The 18,012-nt window shown below is 47.8% G+C and overlaps 1 protein-coding gene across 2 annotated transcripts in view; it reads left to right on the forward strand.

Moving 5' to 3' along the window:
- Window positions 1-18,012, forward strand: part of Frmd4a (FERM domain containing 4A) — a 314,400-nt gene that overhangs the window by 279,388 nt on the left and 17,000 nt on the right. For both annotated transcript variants that reach the window (XM_032884487.1, XM_032884486.1), the window contains 3 exons: window positions 9,175-9,308; window positions 13,125-13,247; window positions 17,229-17,457. In XM_032884487.1, the coding sequence (XP_032740378.1) occupies window positions 9,175-9,308; window positions 13,125-13,247; window positions 17,229-17,457 (486 nt within the window). The remainder of the gene's footprint in view (window positions 1-9,174; window positions 9,309-13,124; window positions 13,248-17,228; window positions 17,458-18,012) is intronic.

Genomic DNA, 18,012 nt, shown 5'->3' on the forward strand with positions numbered 1-18,012 from the left:
CAGAAAACCCAAATCATTTGCAGGATGGTCAAAGGGTTTGTTTCCCCTATCACTTGAAGTGTTAAGAGGGAAGGGGCAACGTAACAAAATACAAACAACTGTACCTGTGGGAGCTGAAGACACTCCGTCTCTCATAGCTTCTCTGGAAATGAGTCTAAGATTCGGGTCAGCATTGTTTTAAGGATCTGTCTTCATGGGATAGTCAGGGTCAGGATTTCGGGGGGAGAGAGTGTGGGGGCTGTCAGGTGATTTTGCTCTCAGACAATTTAAAAACAAATGAAACAAACCCACCTAGGAAATACTCAGGGTTCTACATGGCCCCATGACTTGCCAATTGTGTGCATGTGCGTGTCTGAATGTGTGTGTGTGTGTGTGTGTGTGTGTGTGTGTGTGTGTGAGAGAGAGAGAGAGAGAGAGAGAGAGAGAGAGAGAGAGAGATTTATGGATAAAGTTTTGGCCGTGTGGTTAGTTTGAAGGCAGCTGAGTACTCTTACATTTGATCAAGCAGAAACATGAAGGCTACGGTGATGGGTCTGCGGTTTTAAGAGGTAAAAGCCACACCCAAGCCTGCATTCTGCTATAATTCTGTGGCTCTGACACTTTTCATTCTAGAAAAAACATGTCGAGTTCAACCCTGACCCCAGCCCTGCCTGGGATGGGTCCACCTTCTTTATTCAACAATTCCCACATTCTCCTCCTCTGAATGCCACTGCTTCCTCCCATTGTGAGAACGTTTATTAATAACTCGTGCGAGAATGACAATGCCAGCTATCTGACATCTCTCGCCGTGGAGAGGCGATGTCGGCGCCTACCAGCTGTGTGCTCAGAGCTGTACACAGCTCACGCCGCACGGCCCTGCAGCGCAGTAAATCGTGCCGTGGTTCTTGTTTAAGTGTTCTTCCTTTTGTCGACGTCCTCTCTTTTTTTATCACCAGGAAGAAGTCTTGTCTTCTTTCTGGATCTTTCTCTGGCCATTCGGAGTTTTCTATTGGCTATGTGGTGCCTCTCCTTTTAGGTCCAAGATGAACTGCATTCCAGAGGCCTTAAATTTGGTCATAACCTTGGCTTTGCTGTTGGGCACAACCTCCCAGGCACTGCCAGAGGTTGTTTATCCTGGACTGTGAGACTGCACAGGCTGCAAAAGCCGCTGTCTGTGGAATGGATGTTTCTGGACTCATCTGAGCAGGTCTGGCCTGAGTTGAAAAGGAGAGGAAAATGGAAGGTGGTCTCTTCCGCTTCTATTTGGTGGAGGGTGGGGGGGGGGTAACAAACTCACTCCTATGGCATCTTTGTGCCCTCGGGTGTCACTAGTAAAGGTGTATATGCCTGTGACATGAACTAAGACTGACACTATCGTCTGGTCGTAACGTCAGAAGAAAGATCTCCCTATCATCTCTCAGACACATCAGTATTTCTACTTAGCCAAACTCTGTGTTCAACTTCCCCATCTTGGCTGAGAGCAGAGACTACAGATTGTGGAGATTTGCAATTAATCTCCAACCCTCCATATTACAGTCGAGCAGGAGTCCTAGAACAGCAGGATCAGCTCCTGGGTTCCTGAGCTGAGGAATGGCGTTCCTACACATTAGCCACAAGCAATGGTTTCAATTAGATATTTTATCAGATGCCGTTAATATTTAAATGCAGATTGTCTCCCTGTTTACCTCCTTCCCTTCTCGGCAAGGAGCACACCTCCCTCTTGGCAAAAAGTGCCACCGACGCTCCCCCAAGGGCAAGCCATCCCGAAGGCTCCCAGCTACCACCAAAAGGTGCTCGCTTTCCAAAGAACTTCACTTCACTGCTCCCCGTACTAAACGATTCCATTCGTAAAATCTCCAAGGCTGAGGAAAAGTTCTCCAAGCATGTGTTGTCCGTGTTAGAAATCACACTGAACTTGCAGAGATGGTCCCTGGAGATAGCATGCTGATCCCGCCATCTGCAACATGGCATCATGCCACAGGATCCCCGGGACATCTCTGATGTAAGGAATTCATCCTTGAGAATTTCTCTGGGAAGTAAATATCTCTCTATCATAAAGAGGAGTCTAACCCCTTTCCCCATATTTACTCCTGGGTGCCTGCCAAGCCTTTCCCTCACAGCTTCTACAGATCTGTTGAGACTTGGCCGTCTCCATTTTTTTTTTTTTTTTTGTCTTAACTTTTCATTTTCCCCTTAAAGGCCAAATAGGCAGTCATTCCCTTCCCTTGCTTTTACGACAATAGATTTCTTTCTTGGCAGGGAGGGGTACTATTTGTGTTATATTTCCCCTCCTCCCAAAGAGGAAAGCTCCCCTTCCGCCTTCTGGATTGGGGGTGGGAGCGGGGGTGGGGGTGTGTGGGGGGGTACTCATTAGCATCTGTCTGTGAGAACAGATGCACAGGTCTCTGCATATCCTCAGCAGGATGCAAACTCATATCCGGTGCCGACTGGCTTGGGATCTTTGGAATGGCTGCAACAAATTCTCCATCGTGGCTGAGGGAGGAGATCCTTCCATATGTTCACAGGGAGAGAGCTGCTATTTGCTCTGGGGCCCCTCCACATGTGGCCTCTTCATATGCAGCTGCCACCAGTCCGGTCTAGATTCCTCAGCTGGAAAACTGGAAAACCGTCCCAAGTCCACAGTAATATCTGTGATGTCAGCTGACTTCCCCCAAAGATCCCCAGATGCCCACTGAAAATGACTTCCTTTGAGCGGCAGTCTTTGCCTGCTGGGGATGCAGCTACCTTGGTGAAACCCTTATTTAGCCTACTTAAAGCCCTAAATTCAACCCCCAGCACCTCATAAACGAAGTGCTCCCAATCACCTCTTTAATGCCAGAACTCGGTAAACAGAGGCAGGCTGGAGGATCAGGGTCAAACTCAAATATATGGAGGTCAAGGTCAGCCCCGAGCTAGAGACCCTGTCTCCAAAAATACACCTACAGACAGCTGTCTTGTTCATGGCCAGTTCATCCCACTGGTGGCCTGGTTCAGTCGAATCCTTTGGTTTAGGAGTGTCATGTGATCACAGACAGTTAAAGGACCGTATTTCTCTCTTCTATCTTCTAGCATCCGGGGGGGGGGGGGGGATAGATCTGCTAAGCACTAACTCAGGAAAGATTATCTGGAGAACTCACCCGAGTTCTTCAGAGCTCAGTAGGTAGGTTTTCCTGGCTGTCAATCAGAGGGAGGATGATCATCCAGAAAGTGGAGCAGTCCCCTAGCTGGCCCCTGTGCTGTGGTCCTTCCGGGTACCCACCACTTCCTCCATCCTCATTCATTTGCTCGGTCTCCCGTTCCTCCAGAGGGCAGTACTGAAGGCTGAGACTATTATCTCCCCCATATTACCTGGCACATGGATGGGCCTCCAAAAGTCTCTGTTGTCTTACCAGGAGATCTGAAGACCGCCACTGGCTTCCTCTCCTACCTTCTCTGGCATTTTTGAGATCAGAGCATGTGGTCCTGCTGGGAGGGAAGTTGCAAGCAAACGTAACGCACAGGGTGTCACCTCGGCACCAGAGCAGTGAGACAGAATGTCCCCCCTCTCATGGAGCTTCCATTCAAAGGGCTAAGAAGGCCACACAGAGCAAAGCTTGAGTCCCACCTCCGCCTCCCTGTGCCACCAGGACCTCTGCTGTGAATGTGGAGGTAACGTTTCTCTGAGGACTCAATGAGCTGTACCACGTAAGAAGCCCCTGCTGAGTTCTATTAAACAAAACAGACAGACAGACAAAACCCTCTTCTCCCCTTCTGCCCCCCAAGCTTCCTGGACTGACCGTGCCAGCCACACACTAGCCCAGCCTGTCACTCCTCATTTTCTTGTCTACTCGAGCCTCTTTTTTTTTTTCCCCTACATGGGACGTTCTGAAGTGGAGATGCCAACCCCCTCGTAAAAACCAGGAAGGATTTTTAAGAATAATAACTAGCATGCATGGCATTTAGCGTGTTCTGAATTATCTTCTAGCGTCTTCCCAACATTATCCAGCTTCGTTCTCCCAATATTTGAAGACCCTGTCTTCATTACCCAGCACACAGGAAACCGAGACCTAGGAAAGTTCTAGAACCTTCCCCCCCCCACCTCCCAGATCCACTCAGAAGCTGAGCTGAAACGTACACACAGCCCTTGTAACCCTCAACCCCCAGACTGCAGGCTCCTGCTTTAGGAGGATGCTATAGCAGTCAGTTCCCCAGGGGTGTTCCTTTCCCGTAAATCTGAGTACCACTTAGTACCCTCTCCAAAAGGATATTCATGTATTTCAAAAATATTCATCTCACCTACTTCTCACTGGCCTCATATACCTACCCCTATCCCTTCTATCCCTTCCCAGGCAGCCCTTAGCTACTGTTTTTTGTTTTGTTTTGTTTGTTTGTTCGTTTGTTTTCTTCGATGTAAAAATTTTGAAATTCCGCTCTTCAGGGTCCAGTAGAGAGGACCCATTCGTCTTCTTCATCTTACAGACAGCTCCAGTTGAGCATTCAGGGTCAGGAAGAGGTTGAATCTTTTAGGCTCCTGTTGGTGATTAGGCATGGCTCCCCACCCCCGCCGCCTGCCTCTACCAGGGGGCAGTAGCAGTGAAATGACCAGAGTTGGGAGAGTGATTGTCATTGCTATAGAGGTTTGGGTAGTGAAGGAGGGAGGAAGGAGGTTGTACTTGGCTATAAAGTTCCTTTGGTAAAACTTGAAGAAATGAAGGCTAATGGCTGAGAAGCAACCGCCGGCGTTATTTATTGGGTAATCAATGCTTCGAGTTTGGAGACATTTTAGAAGACTGTTCAGGTGGCCACTCTCTAGGCAGGAGGTAGGACCAGGATGGTTCTCCGGGTGGAACACCTACGCCTTGTATTGTTCAATAGCAGATATGGGATGACAGCCCCACAGTCTTTCTCGGTCACTTTTCAAAGGTAGCAGATTTAAGTGGTTTTGCCAGTTGTGTGGGCTTCGAGTATAACCCTGAGGAGGTTTTGCATGTGCAATGTGAATTGATTCAAACAATTGATAATAGACAAAGTATGGTGACAGACTTCCTCAAGGCCAAATACAGACTATGAAATTATTTTTGTCAGCTGGGTGTGGTGGTGCACGCCTTTAACCCCAGCACAGAAGTAGAGAAAAGCAATTCCTGAGAGTCCAAGGTCAGCCTGGTCTACTAGTAAGACCCTGTCTACAAGCAGACACACACAAACCCAGATGGATAGGGTAAACTACCATTTATTTGTGTGTCTTGAACTTAGAGTTGGGGGAGCTCCCATTGGCCTGAGTTCCTGATTCCATTTTTATCACTGAAGTGGCCAACCCAGAGAGCATCTCTGCCCTTTGATTTCGGCCAGTTTTGCTGGCTTCCTTTCTTTAGCCCTTTTAGAAGGCAAGCATCTCAATCAGGGAACACCTAGAGGTCACTTGTGAGGGCACTCGGCCTCAGAGAACTCTGGGCCTCTTGGAGAGGCTCTCAGTGGGCTTCTCCCAAGACACTTGGCTATCTCTCCTCTGGGTGGCCGCGCATCCTTAGCTACTGGTCACACATCACAGGCTTAGCTCGTACCCAGAGAGGCCATCAGATTCCTTGCTTCAGATTAGTTGATTGCCCTTCAACACAGAAGGCAGTGGAATCTCTTTTCAAATGCAATCGGGTTATATTTTCCCCCCAAGGCAGGGTTTTGCTTTTCCTGGCCATCCTGGAATTCCCTCTGTAGACCAGGCTGGCCTCAAACTCAGATTTGCCTCTACCTCCCAAGTGTTTGAACTAAAGGCGTTGCGCCCCAGTTGCCTGGCAAAGGTGCCCAGTTTATGTGGAGCTGCCTTAAGCTCGTGAAATATGGGATGGGGACCCACAACCCAGTAAGCACCCCAACCACACTCCCAACTCCATCTGCAGTAGCCTCCCGGGGCAGATCTGGAGCCTTGGTGCTTAGGAGACAGACGTGGTTTGAAAACACTGCCTGTTGTTGCTTCGCTCTGTAGCTGGAGCTCTAGATTTCTCGTTCTTCTGAATCGTTCATTGAAGTTCTTATCTTTGCCTGGGACCTCATTAAGAAGGAACAGTTAATGTCAATGATGTCTCTAGTTCTACACCACTGTGGTAAATCAAACTCTATGTGAAGGACTCACCTAGCCCAGGCATAGTGCTAAGTATTTCATATGCGTGATCTCATTCATTCATTCATTCATTCATTCATTCGTTCGTTCATTCATTTACTACCGAGATAGGAGAGCAAACGCCTTGTTCAAGAACCACCCATCTAAAGAATGACTCAGACTTTATCAGATCCAGATGTTTCCCATCCACCTGGCTGTCCAGTTACCATTCAGATGGGATCCTGTGTGCCCAGGGTAGCCTGCTTCACTTACTACTTACAGAGGTATAACCTAATTTCCAGACTCAGTATTCTTCCTGAAGGAATTTCCAGACTCACGGCATGCCGTGAAGCCAGGCTAGCACTTGGGGTGCCAGCTACAGACAGACAGACTCAGGAGCTATCAAGCTGGCCAAGGCTCACTGTCCCATCTAATGCTGGTTGATATTTAAGTTAATTATTAGAAATAATAATTTAGGTAGCCGTAATGAGCCCAGCACTCAAGACTAATCCCGTAACAGCGGACCAATCATCCGCAAATTGTATGCTTGCCTCCTACACTTTAATGCTGTGGTGAGTTTGCTGTTCCCAAATATCTAGGGCTCTTAGATTTGACACCGTAAATCACCATTTCCTACTGAGAGGTTAGGCAAGGGTGAAGGGAAAGCAATGAATCTTTCACTCAGACTAGAAATTCCTTAATCTTTTTTGAACTCCAGTTTTCCCCAGGCCTGTTTTTTAGAGTCTGACTTCCTTCCAGTATTATTTTACATCCTTATTAATTTTTTTTAGATGACGGAGCGGAGAATGCCTCATTAAATTTTCCTATCTTCAAATGGGATTGGTGATGGGTACTGAGACCCAATTAAGAGTCATAATGTTTTTTCCAGGTTGCATTAGGTAGATGTAGCCCAGAGAGGGTTTAGAGCCGATAAGCGCATGGTAGTGGACTTAGGGATGTGAAAAAAAATATATATATATCAACCGCCGGCAGACAAGGGCGACTGCAATAAGATCCAGTGGTGTGATATCCGAGAAGGGCACATCTGGACTGAGTCTGTGCAGACCATGAGGTAATGGAGTCTCAGCTAGGACCAAGCATTTGCTGAGTGTTCTGTTAAACACCTGTAACCAAAGCGTGTCAGAAACTCAGGAAAGAGTTACAGTGTGGCTTGAAGCTTGGAAGGTGGCATCTTCCATAACGGAATGGCATACAAGCCGTAGATGACCACTTTTCCTTTTCTGTTTTTTTTTGTTTTTGTTTTTGTTTTTTTCACTAGGGTGAGATACAATTTAATTATCGCACCCAAGTATACAACTGACAATATTTGTTTGGCCCCGGGGAAGCGTAGAGATGGTTTCTTCCTATAGTGATCGATGTCTTCAATTTCAAGCTCAAGTGGGCCAGGAAAGGGAGAGAACATAGCATGAGCCAGAGTCGAATTGTACTTAGACACTGAGAATTCTTCATTATTAGGATCCCAGAGATCTGGGAGAATGCAAATCAAGGGAATTTGGGCTTCCTGGCCAGAGACCATAAAGAATAGGGTGGCGTGTTTAGAAGTTTTGGGTCTACTGACGCAAAGGCACAGAAATTGGGATTCTATTCTGAGACATCTATTCCGTTGAGATAGCCTCCAATCCATTGCCTGGTCACTGAACCATCAAACCCTTCAGCTATCCGTTATGGAAATACCGGACCCACACCCCACCACTACCAACTCCCTTTGGGGACTTTATTACGCTTTTTCTTTTTTTTTTTTTTTTTTTTTTTTCCGAGCTGGGGACCGAACCCAGGGCCTTGCGCTTCCTAGGCAAGCGCCTACCACTGAGCTAAATCCCCAACCCCCACGGTTGCTTTTCTCTGACATTGTTTAATTCATGGCGAATTGGCGTCATTAAAGCATTAGCATCCGGATCCAGGTCTAGAGCAGTCACCTCTGTTCATTTATAGCTCTAGTTGTTCCCAGCAAGGTGTTACAATGTTCACAGTAGGGGTGTTCACCTTTACCCTCGCTAACCTAAGTCTTTGAAGTGGCTTCCTGTAGGCCAGTCTTGTCTTGAACTTGTGTTCCTCCTGCCTTAACATCTTGAGAAACTGAAGTTACAGACCTAGATCCAGCTCTCTAGGAAGACGAGAGCTGGTGGTGGTAAGGTCTAAGCCCGCTGGGTGCAGAGTCGGTGATATCTGCTGATTTCTAACAGCTCTGCTGGTACGAATGAGAGAAATGCAGCCATTAGCCGGGCCGTTCCTAGGGCAGCCATCAATCCACTTTCTACAACCTAGCAAGGTAGAAACCTGCTCCGGGATCCAGACACCCTGGAAATTAATGAGTTTGAATTCAATTTTTTTTCTTTTTGGTTCACAAGGTTGCCTTCTAAAAAGTTTTCATCTCTAGCAGCCGCCTGTTTGAATCACACAGACATTCTAGCCGGGGAAGCATGGAAAACCTATATAGGTCTTTCGTAAAGTATGCATCACTCTACATTGTATTCTCTCCATTAGGAGATAATTTTTCTCAGCTTCTGGCACTCAGATAAAATAGTGGGCAAAATTCTAATTGGTCTGTGTGTGTGTGTGTGTGTGTGTGTGTGTGTGTGTGTGTGTGTGTGTGTATCCTCTGGGGAAAAGCTAAAGAAAGTGCATACTATGATAGTTATTTCTAGGTGGTTAGTTTATTAATTTTATACCTGTCTATATTTTCAAATATTTTACAGAGAACAGATGCTATCTTGGCAATAGGCAAAAATCAGCATGTTTTCAGCTGACAAAATTTAAACCATGTATTGAAATTATTAATATTAACTTAAATGTTACTTTCCCCCTTCCTTTGTGAAATATATTAAAATTGGCTGGTGTGGCATGTCTTAAGACAATCAGAAATGACAACGTTCTCGTTCAGGGGAGTCGGCTCCCCTGCCAGTCCTCTGAGAAGCTATATATTCCGCGTGGTATTTGCATTCACTCCTCATGCCTGGAACGCGGCACACCTGTCTCATTTCACGCTCCCCGAGTCCCGGGGTAAATCCCATATCCGAGTTGTGAGCTCCGGTGAAATCCATTAGTGGTCCAGATGTGCGTCCCCTGTCAGCCAGCCCAGTAACCCTGCTGTTTATCAACAGGTTCTCAGGAGTCAGATAGCTCGCAGTCAGCCAAGAAAGACATGCTGGCTGCCCTGAAATCCAGGCAGGAAGCTCTGGAGGAGACGCTGCGCCAGAGGCTGGAGGAACTGAAGCGATTGTGTCTCCGGGAAGCTGTAAGCAATTAAGTCTGTGTTGTCTGTCAAGTCATACATCTCTGCTGTGGACAAAAGGCAGGGTGGAGACAATGCGAACTGACTTTCAGGAAAACATCTACTCTCCCTCCCCAGTGCTGGAAACACCCACACCTCCACGATGTCCTTTTGTTAGAAGCAAGATATTAAAGAAACACCGTGCTAGTTAAAGCAGTCACCAACTGAATCTTACACATGACACATACACCCTGAGGCTAAATAACAAATCCCTCTAACCATCCCAAGAACATGCGTGCAAGGCATACCACACAGGACATGTCCTCACAGGACACTACCTCATTCTATGGGATGTCCTACCACTGTTGTGCTTCCCAGGAGCTTATGCCTGTTGGTTGCTGGGAAAAGCTTTTGCTTCTTCTGAGTCTGTCTTTGGATACAATGTAGCATCACTGCAGGCCAACAAAGACACCAGGGTGGTGCCTGAAATACACAGTAATCCATTAAGCCTGCCGATCTGCTGTTTCTTTAGATCTTTCTTTTTGAAAATGGAATCTTTTCCTGGTTTGTGGTTGGTGGTGGTGGTGGTGGTAGTGATGTTGGTTTGCTGGCTTGTTGGGGTTGGTTTTGCTTCTGCATCACCGGGGATTGAACCTATGACCTCCTCCCACGTGATGTTATATACCCAGAATTGCGATTCATTTAAGTTTGATGTAAAGCGATATTGCATCGGGCTGGAGAGACGCCTCAATGAATAAATCGCTTGCTTTGCAAGTGTGAGGACCAGAGGTGAACCGCAAGAACCTAGAAGAAAGCTTGGCAGAGTAGAACACGCCTGCCATCTCGTTGGGGAGATGGGAGGGAGTGGGGCAGCTAGCCTAGCATACTCAGCAACAAGCAACAAAGGGGACCTTGTCTCAAACAAGGCTGAAGAGGAAAGCTGACTCCCGAGGGTCGTCCTGTGGCCTCCACATACAGAAGTACACCACACACACACACACACACACACACACCACTCCCATAGCCACTGTCTCCTTAAGACTATTTCAGTGCTAGTCCCAATTTCAATACATATGTGGAGGCTCCCACAATCTACCTCGACGCGGTTTGAGCTGTCCATCCTTCCCTTCGTCTGTTTGTTCCACAACTCTTTGTTAGCAGTGCTCGTAGACTCCATTTCTTAGTGTAGCACATGCAGTCATGTGTGTGTTGTGTGTACAAGCACACATGTGCATGTGCTTCACATGAGGAGTACAGTGTTGCTCTCCTGGGAGTGGTTGTGCTCCACAAACCATGACCAAAAGCTCCATGGGTAAACAGTTCCGGATGGGAAGCATGGAGAGAGTCCCCTAACTAAATCCAGGAGGTGCATTCCCCCCTCCTCCCCCCAAGTAATAATGCTTTGCAGCGGGAAGAATGAACCAGTGGGGCCTGAGAGCGAGATCACATTACATTTCAACTTGGCTTAATTATGTCTGGATTGATTTAAACCGGAGCTCGCTCAAGGCAGAACCACATTAGCACAAATCCATTGCAAATCAGGAAAGCCGGGGGCCGGCCCCGGGGTGGGGGGAGTGGGGGAGAGGGGGGATGTGCTATGTGATACTGTAAATATTAGCAGCATTTTTATTAGAGAGAGAGAGAGAGAGAGAGAGAGAGAGAGAGAGAGAGAGAGAGAGAGAATGGGTGTTGGTATCTGCCTCTCATAATCTGTAAAGCCTTGTTTTGTGTTTAATAAAAGAAGTCCCTAAACCAAGCAAAGACTGTACATTATAGCATGTCAAGGCAAGGCCAGCACGTACCCTAGAAGTTTCACAAAGGCAAAATAAAGGAAAAAAAAAAGTCCCCACTTCCTCTGACTTTGAGAACAGAAAATATAACTTAGGTAGAAACAACCCGAAAGCCAGCCCCTTGTCCACGTTTGTCTACTTCCACCAGAGTCTCTTGACACGGGTGGGATAAGGGGACCCAGAGGCCTCCCTGCTAATTCCCTGCTCACAGATCCTCCAGACGCAAGTAGCAAAAAACACCCTTGGGAAGAGAGCAGCCAGAGTGAGGCAGTGTGGGAACCATGGGTGTTCCGTAGCCAGAGGACCCAGTGCTGTGCCTTAAATTACGTCCCCCACCACGCGGCTCTGGTTACTTGTGAAATCAGATTAAATGGCTGGAGAATCAAGACGTTGACCTGGGTTCTTTCAAGGAGATGGTGGAAGATCGGTAGCCTCGTTTTAAAAATATAGACTGAAACCACAAACATTTTAGAGTTATAAATCCACGGCCCTGTTAACAACCTCTCCTGCCTTTTTATACCTTTTGGGAAAGAAGTGCTGGCAGTTTGTTGTTTGCACGTATATTAAAACAACAATCTTAGCAGGCTGCTGCTTGTACAAGGCCTAAGAGAGAGGAAGTAGGAAGTCACAGAAATAGGCAAGTGTCTCAGAGACGCTGGAACCTTTTTTTAAAGGAAGAGAATATTCCAGAGGCGATCATCAAACAGTGGGACATCCTGCTCTAAAATTCTAAAACGCCTACATAAAGAATAAAAAAACCCATTGGTTCCAGCGATATGGACACAGAGAAGAGACCCAGGAGGATGGTGCTTTTGCACACACATACCACAAAGACACACATCCCCGTGTAGTCAGCCTGCCACTACATGAAGGGCTTTGAGTGGGGCAGGGGATGTCCTGTGATCTGACGTTGACTTCTATGGGCACTCAGACCTAGGCTACCCAACATAAAAGCTGTCTATGTGGGGCTTCAACAGGACATCCTGAGCTTGTCCTCATCCAGATATACCTTGTGTCGCTGTGTAGCATCTACACTGATTTAGGGTCAGAGAGCCAGAGCTGGTGTCTGCCCAGATGTGCCTGCCAAATGCAGGGAATGGGGTCCCCAGCCTCTCCGGTGCCTCTCTGCTGTCTCAGAAAGACTTCTTGCAGTCCTGTCTGGCTTCCATAGTCTTGGTCAGCTGCAGACGTAAACTGATCCTCATTCAGCCCAAGGTAGCACACTTTATGGAGTGCCTTCTAATTCTAAGTCATTCCTCAGATGGTCTAGGCTGGCCCACAGCCACTGTGGAATCTGTCCTCCACTCACTGTCATTGTGCCCTTAACACCTAGATTCCCAGAGCCCCAGATGCACACACATACCAGAATCAATCAATCTCTCTCTCTCTCTCTCTCTCTCTCTCTCTCTCTCTCTCTCTCTCTCTGTGTGTGTGTGTGTGTGTGTGCACCTCTGTTCACATTTAGTTTTTACTAAAATTCTCAAACAGAAGTTAGAGTCAGGCTACAGAGATGGCTCAGCGGTTAAGAGCTCTGCACTCTTCCAGAGGTCCTGAGTTCAAATCCCAGCAACCACATGGTGGCTCACAACCATCTGTAATGAGAAACAAAAACCTCCTCCTCCTCCTCCTCCTCCTCCTCCTCCTCCCCTCCTCCTCCTCCTCCTCCTCCTCCTTTTTTTGGTAGAAGTTAAATTTCATAATGTGGACTCTTCTCCCACCCACTTCCAATACTGGGGATTGAACTCGGGGTGCATACTGGGCAAGCATACTGCCACCGAACTCTATCTGCAAATCATTTTTAGGGGCAGTCGTTTTGTTTCGTGGAGGTCTTCTTCATCAGTTATTCAAACTGGTCTTAACTTTGTGACCCTCCTCCCTCAGCCTCCTGAGTAGCTAGGTTGTAGGACTGTACCATCTCATCTAAGCACAGTTCTTAATGCTTAGGTATACATGGGATCTGGCATCAGATTGTGTGTCCTAGATAAAAGATAAGCACGTTCTCTGATATGCGTGACCCACGACCTCTCTGAACGCTCTTCTGCGCACGCAGGAACTCACGGGAAAGCTGCCCGTTGAGTATCCCCTGGATCCAGGAGAGGAGCCGCCTACCGTTCGGAGAAGGATTGGAACGGCCTTCAAGCTGGATGAGCAGAAGATCCTGCCTAAAGGAGAGGTGAGCTCCTCTCACGGGAGTCCTTCCCGCTATCCCATTTGCATTGTCCTTACTTGTCCCGTTGGGGCTGCTAGGCTCTCTGTAACTTCTTCATTGTTTCCAGAAGCCTGTATTTTTCCTTTTACCATCTCTTGGGTCAGCAGGCTGGTCGCTATATGGTTTTCCTTGACAGGCTGAGTTTGCTTGCCGTAGTGTACTCAGTTGGGTCTCTGTCGAAGTTGTTTATCTAACACGGTAGACTGCTTGCAAGTGGTCAGTTAAGGCTAGGGTGAACATTCCAGTGGCATTCAATATACATCTTCATAATGGTCTTCCAGCCCTCTGTTACTCCTGGTCTTGCCTGACACCTGATATTCTGCAAAAGAAAACACAGCCCTCATTGGCTGCAGAAAGACTTACGTAGAAGTGAATCTCCAGCCGAAGTTCTCATTGGCTGGGGAAAGACAGGAAGGACCCGCCCTCTACCGTCTTAAGTCACATGACTACTAACGTCACTGCATGGTCATGCGTCCTATAATTGTTCTGTCATGGCTTCAGTTGTTTATATTTGGAAAAGCCGTATTTCAACATGATTTTTATCCTGTTCGGATGGAATACTGGTGAGGACTGAGACTGGAGAATTATATTGGAAGGTAATCAAAGCTCAGCGGGGCATAGTGGCGCACACCTTTGATCCCAGCACTTGGAAGGCAGAGGCAGGCAGAGCTTCAGTTTCAGGCCAGCCTAGTCTACATAGTGAATTCCAGGACAGCCAGAACATACAGGGAGATAGTGTGTCAAAAAAGAAAAGTCAAAGGCCCAAACAAACAAAGTATCTAACCCTTGTGCAAGAGAAACAAAAGGCCCGGAAGCTTCAGGCCTGCAAATTTCTTCTGCGGACTAGAGTTACTCATTAATGCTCTAGTACACGGACGACTCAAGAACGCTTCAGGACTCACAGCCTGGCACATTAGTTGTTACTGAAACAAAATGTCCTGACAAAAGCAGAGGAGGGAAGAGGGCTTGGGGGAGGGAGGGTTGGATTACTTCAGCTCACAGTTTGAGAATACAGTCGTCATGGGGAAGGCTTCGTAGGGGAAGCATGAGGCAGCTGGTCACACTGCATCTGCAGTGGGGAAGCAGAGAGAAGAGTGCTGCCACTCAGCTGACTTCCAACATCTCATGGAATGATGTCACCTCCATTTAGGGAGGGCCTTCGCACCTCAGTTAACTTAGTCTTGAAAATCCCACGCAGGTGTTTGATAATTAAGAGTAACTACCACCAAGGGAAAGAAAAGCAAGGAAGGTACTTTTTTAGTCTTTTAAGGAACTTAGAGAAAAGACATTTTCCAAAGAAAGGTCAGTGGGAAGGTAGAGTGCATGCTCAGGTCCACGCCCGAGGCCTGCAGTCACCAATCCCTGGGAGGTTATGGCACACCAGAACACTTCATCCAGAGTGATACCTACTCAGAGTGATACCTCTTCCGAATGTTTAAGTTTGATGCTGACTTCGCTGAGTTATCACTAGGAAAAAATTGAGCTATAGATCATGTCACTGGACACTTAACGCATGCCTGACATTTAGCACACAGCCGCTGGAAGTAAGAGACGTCAGAAGAGGGAATGACTTAGAGCAGCACCATGTGGTCGGGTGTCTGTCTCCCAAAGCTGGTTCATTATCACAACTTAAGCTTTGAAAAAGCATCCTGTGATTTGTGAGTGTCCTTCCATGCCTGGCTCAGGTCCCCACGGTTGTAGATTTTTCTACTGTTGAAGAAAGCCGACTCTGGGGGCTCTGAGAATTCCTTGCCGCCCCGTTGCGTCTTTCTGAACTTCATAACAGGAAGCGGATAGACTTCTGCAGCATTTCCTCCCCATAGAAAGAGTCTTACTTTTGTTCTCTGCTGCCCCAGCGCTCCTGGATGCTGGCTTTGCTTTTCTGGCCATACGACTGCTTCCACAGACAAGCCATTCAGTCTCGTCCTTGACTCAGTTGGATTATCAAGTCCTGTTCTAGACGCCTATAAATCTCAGGGTCAATGTCCTGGACCAGAGCTATCATAACCGCCCAGAAACAGCTGCTTTAGGGAGCCCAAATTCACAGACTGGTCTTTGTCCCTGACTCAAGGCTCTGGGCAGGAGTCCATGTTGCTATCCAGAGAGCAATGTGGCCAGCACTGGAAGGATCTGGAAGGAGTTTATTTTTCTAAGTGGTCCCTTTTATCCCGTACTTTTTCCTCCCACTCCTGGTTCCTGCCTCTTCTAGACTTGAAGTACTCAAAAGTCAATGGAATCGGGCAAAGAGTATTTTCCCTAGGAGATCTCCCTATCCCACCCCACCCCGAGCTCGGCCTGTTGTCCTCAGAAGCATGTTATTAAGTCACCATAATGGGAAGACATGTGGAATCCAGGAAATGTAACAGTCTCCTCTTCCTTAGCTTGGTCAGTCCCCGCCAAACTTTAATATAACTGCAAATCACCTAGCCCAAGATATGCAGTCTTTAATGGTCACGTGTGGGTACTTGGAAAAGAGAAGCCACTGTGAGGACGCCATACATTTATGTAGTGTGGGCTTTATAGGAGTCCATATCTCCTATGAGTTCCCAGAACATGCCCGGGCTGCTAGCCCCTGCACTCCGCCCAATACTCAAACTCCGGAATAACTTTTGCTGTTTAGAGCTAGCTTCGATGAAATGGTTTTTCTAGTAAATCAGTTTACTTTCTTATTACTATAACAGAATACCTAGCAAATGCAACTGAAAATAGAAAAAGGGTTTGTTCAGGCTTTTAGGGACTATGATTTCATTATGGAGCGGAGCCTGGAGGTGGGGCTTATGGTGAGGGGACAGAACCTGGAGGCGGAGCTTGGGGTGAGGGGGCAGAACCTGGGGGCGGGCTTATGGTGAAGGGGCAGAAACTGGAGGCGGGCTTATGGTGAGGGGGCAGAACCTGGGGGCGGGGCTTAGGGTGAAGGGGCAGAACCTGGGGGCGGGGCTTAGGGTGAGGCTTATTAAATCTTGGTGTCAGACAGGAAAACAGCTTGAGCAGGAGGCTGAGTTACCACCCTTCCCACTGTAACACATTCCCAGCCATCTGCTTCTTCCAGCTAGGACTCACTTCCTAAAGGTTACACAAACTTCCCAAAACAACACTAGCAACTGGTAACCAAACGTGAGCGAACGTTTACACCAAAGCATAAAAACCAGGGAAGAAATGAATCAGAGAAATGACTGCTCAATACTTAAGGGGATTCTGCATTCAAGCACAGATCCTAACACACACATTATCTTTCTCTACTCCTGGCATCACCGGGCGGGTATACTTCTGCAGATGAGACATCTGGACAATAGACCAGCAGCAAATGCTCTATCCAGGGTCTTCCAGGATCTGGGTCTCCTAGGCATATCTGACACCTACATCCTTATTTTTTCCCCAGCCCAGAACTCAAGGGAGACTCATCTTGATAAAAGGGCCAAAGGGATCATAGAGAAAGTAGGGAGTTACACAGGAAGGGGGAAGGGGGAGTCTGAAGCCTAGCATAGGAGAAGAGGGGGACTGGTTCTACCACCCACCCCCACATCATGCTTGCCCCCGGGAGGGCCCAGAAGGGATATAAATATAAAAGTGTGGAGAGGACAGTTAGGGCTTGCAGGAACTTCTGCCAGAAGACATAGGTGGGCGGGTGTGCAGCCTAACACGAGGCACACAAAGATGTATGGCAGAGGAGGGATATGTGGGAGGACCGGGAGATGTGCACGTATGAACAAATCCCAGAGGACAGTGACATAATCCAGGGATCATGCTCTGTCTTATGCCCCAAGCAGATAAAGAAAGTGATAGGGATTAGTGACGGGTTCTGAGTTTCCCCTAAGGCTTTGGTTGAGAAAGAAAGGCCCAGAAAGGCTGGAGGGTGACGTCTGGGCTAGAGGTGGGCAAGGTAGAGTCTCTCCTTGGGTGGCAGCATCTTCCGAAGGTCTAGGCATTGGTTTTTCCCTCCCACAGGAAGCTGAGCTAGAACGCCTGGAACGAGAGTTTGCAATTCAGTCCCAGATCACCGAGGCTGCCCGCCGTCTAGCCAGCGACCCCAATGTCAGCAAAAAACTGAAGAAGCAAAGGAAAACCTCTTATCTGAATGCACTGAAGAAGCTGCAGGAGATTGAAAATGCAATCAATGAGAACCGCATCAAGTCAGGGAAGAAACCCACCCAGAGGGCTTCGCTTGTCATTGATGGTCAGTGCCTCCCCACAAGCTCCCCCCCTGCCCCCAGACACCCAGGTCCTGTTAGGTCCTCCTCAGGACCCTTGCAGGCTCCAAATAACCTCTTACCCACACACTTATGATCCAACCCTGGAAGAGAAAGGGTAAGCCGGATGCTCCGTTCTAATGATGAATCACAATCGGAGGTACAAATGAAAGGGGCCGTACACAGAACCCCCAGATCACTTATGACATTGCTCTGGGGAACCTGGGATGAGCCAACTATTCTCTTCTTGGATGGCACCGTGAACTAAGGAGGTTACTATGATAGCCCATCCTAGCTGGAAAGTAGCTGAGGCTCCATGGTTCTCAGAGACCTAGCCTCCTTTCCTAAGTCTGGTAGTAGCCAGCGTATTGGAGTTCAGTCCTTCCGGTCACCATCCCGTCCCTAGTCTCCCTCCCTCGGGATGATTCTAATAGCAGCAGCTTCCTGTTCCAAGCTTGAAGGATTGGGCTGTCCCTCACGGTTTGTCCCTCACAGATTATACATTTATGTAGTGTGGGCTTTATAGGAGTCCATATCTCCTA

Source organism: Rattus rattus, chromosome 14, assembly GCF_011064425.1.
Source record: "Rattus rattus isolate New Zealand chromosome 14, Rrattus_CSIRO_v1, whole genome shotgun sequence".
Lineage (NCBI taxonomy): Eukaryota > Metazoa > Chordata > Mammalia > Rodentia > Muridae > Rattus > Rattus rattus.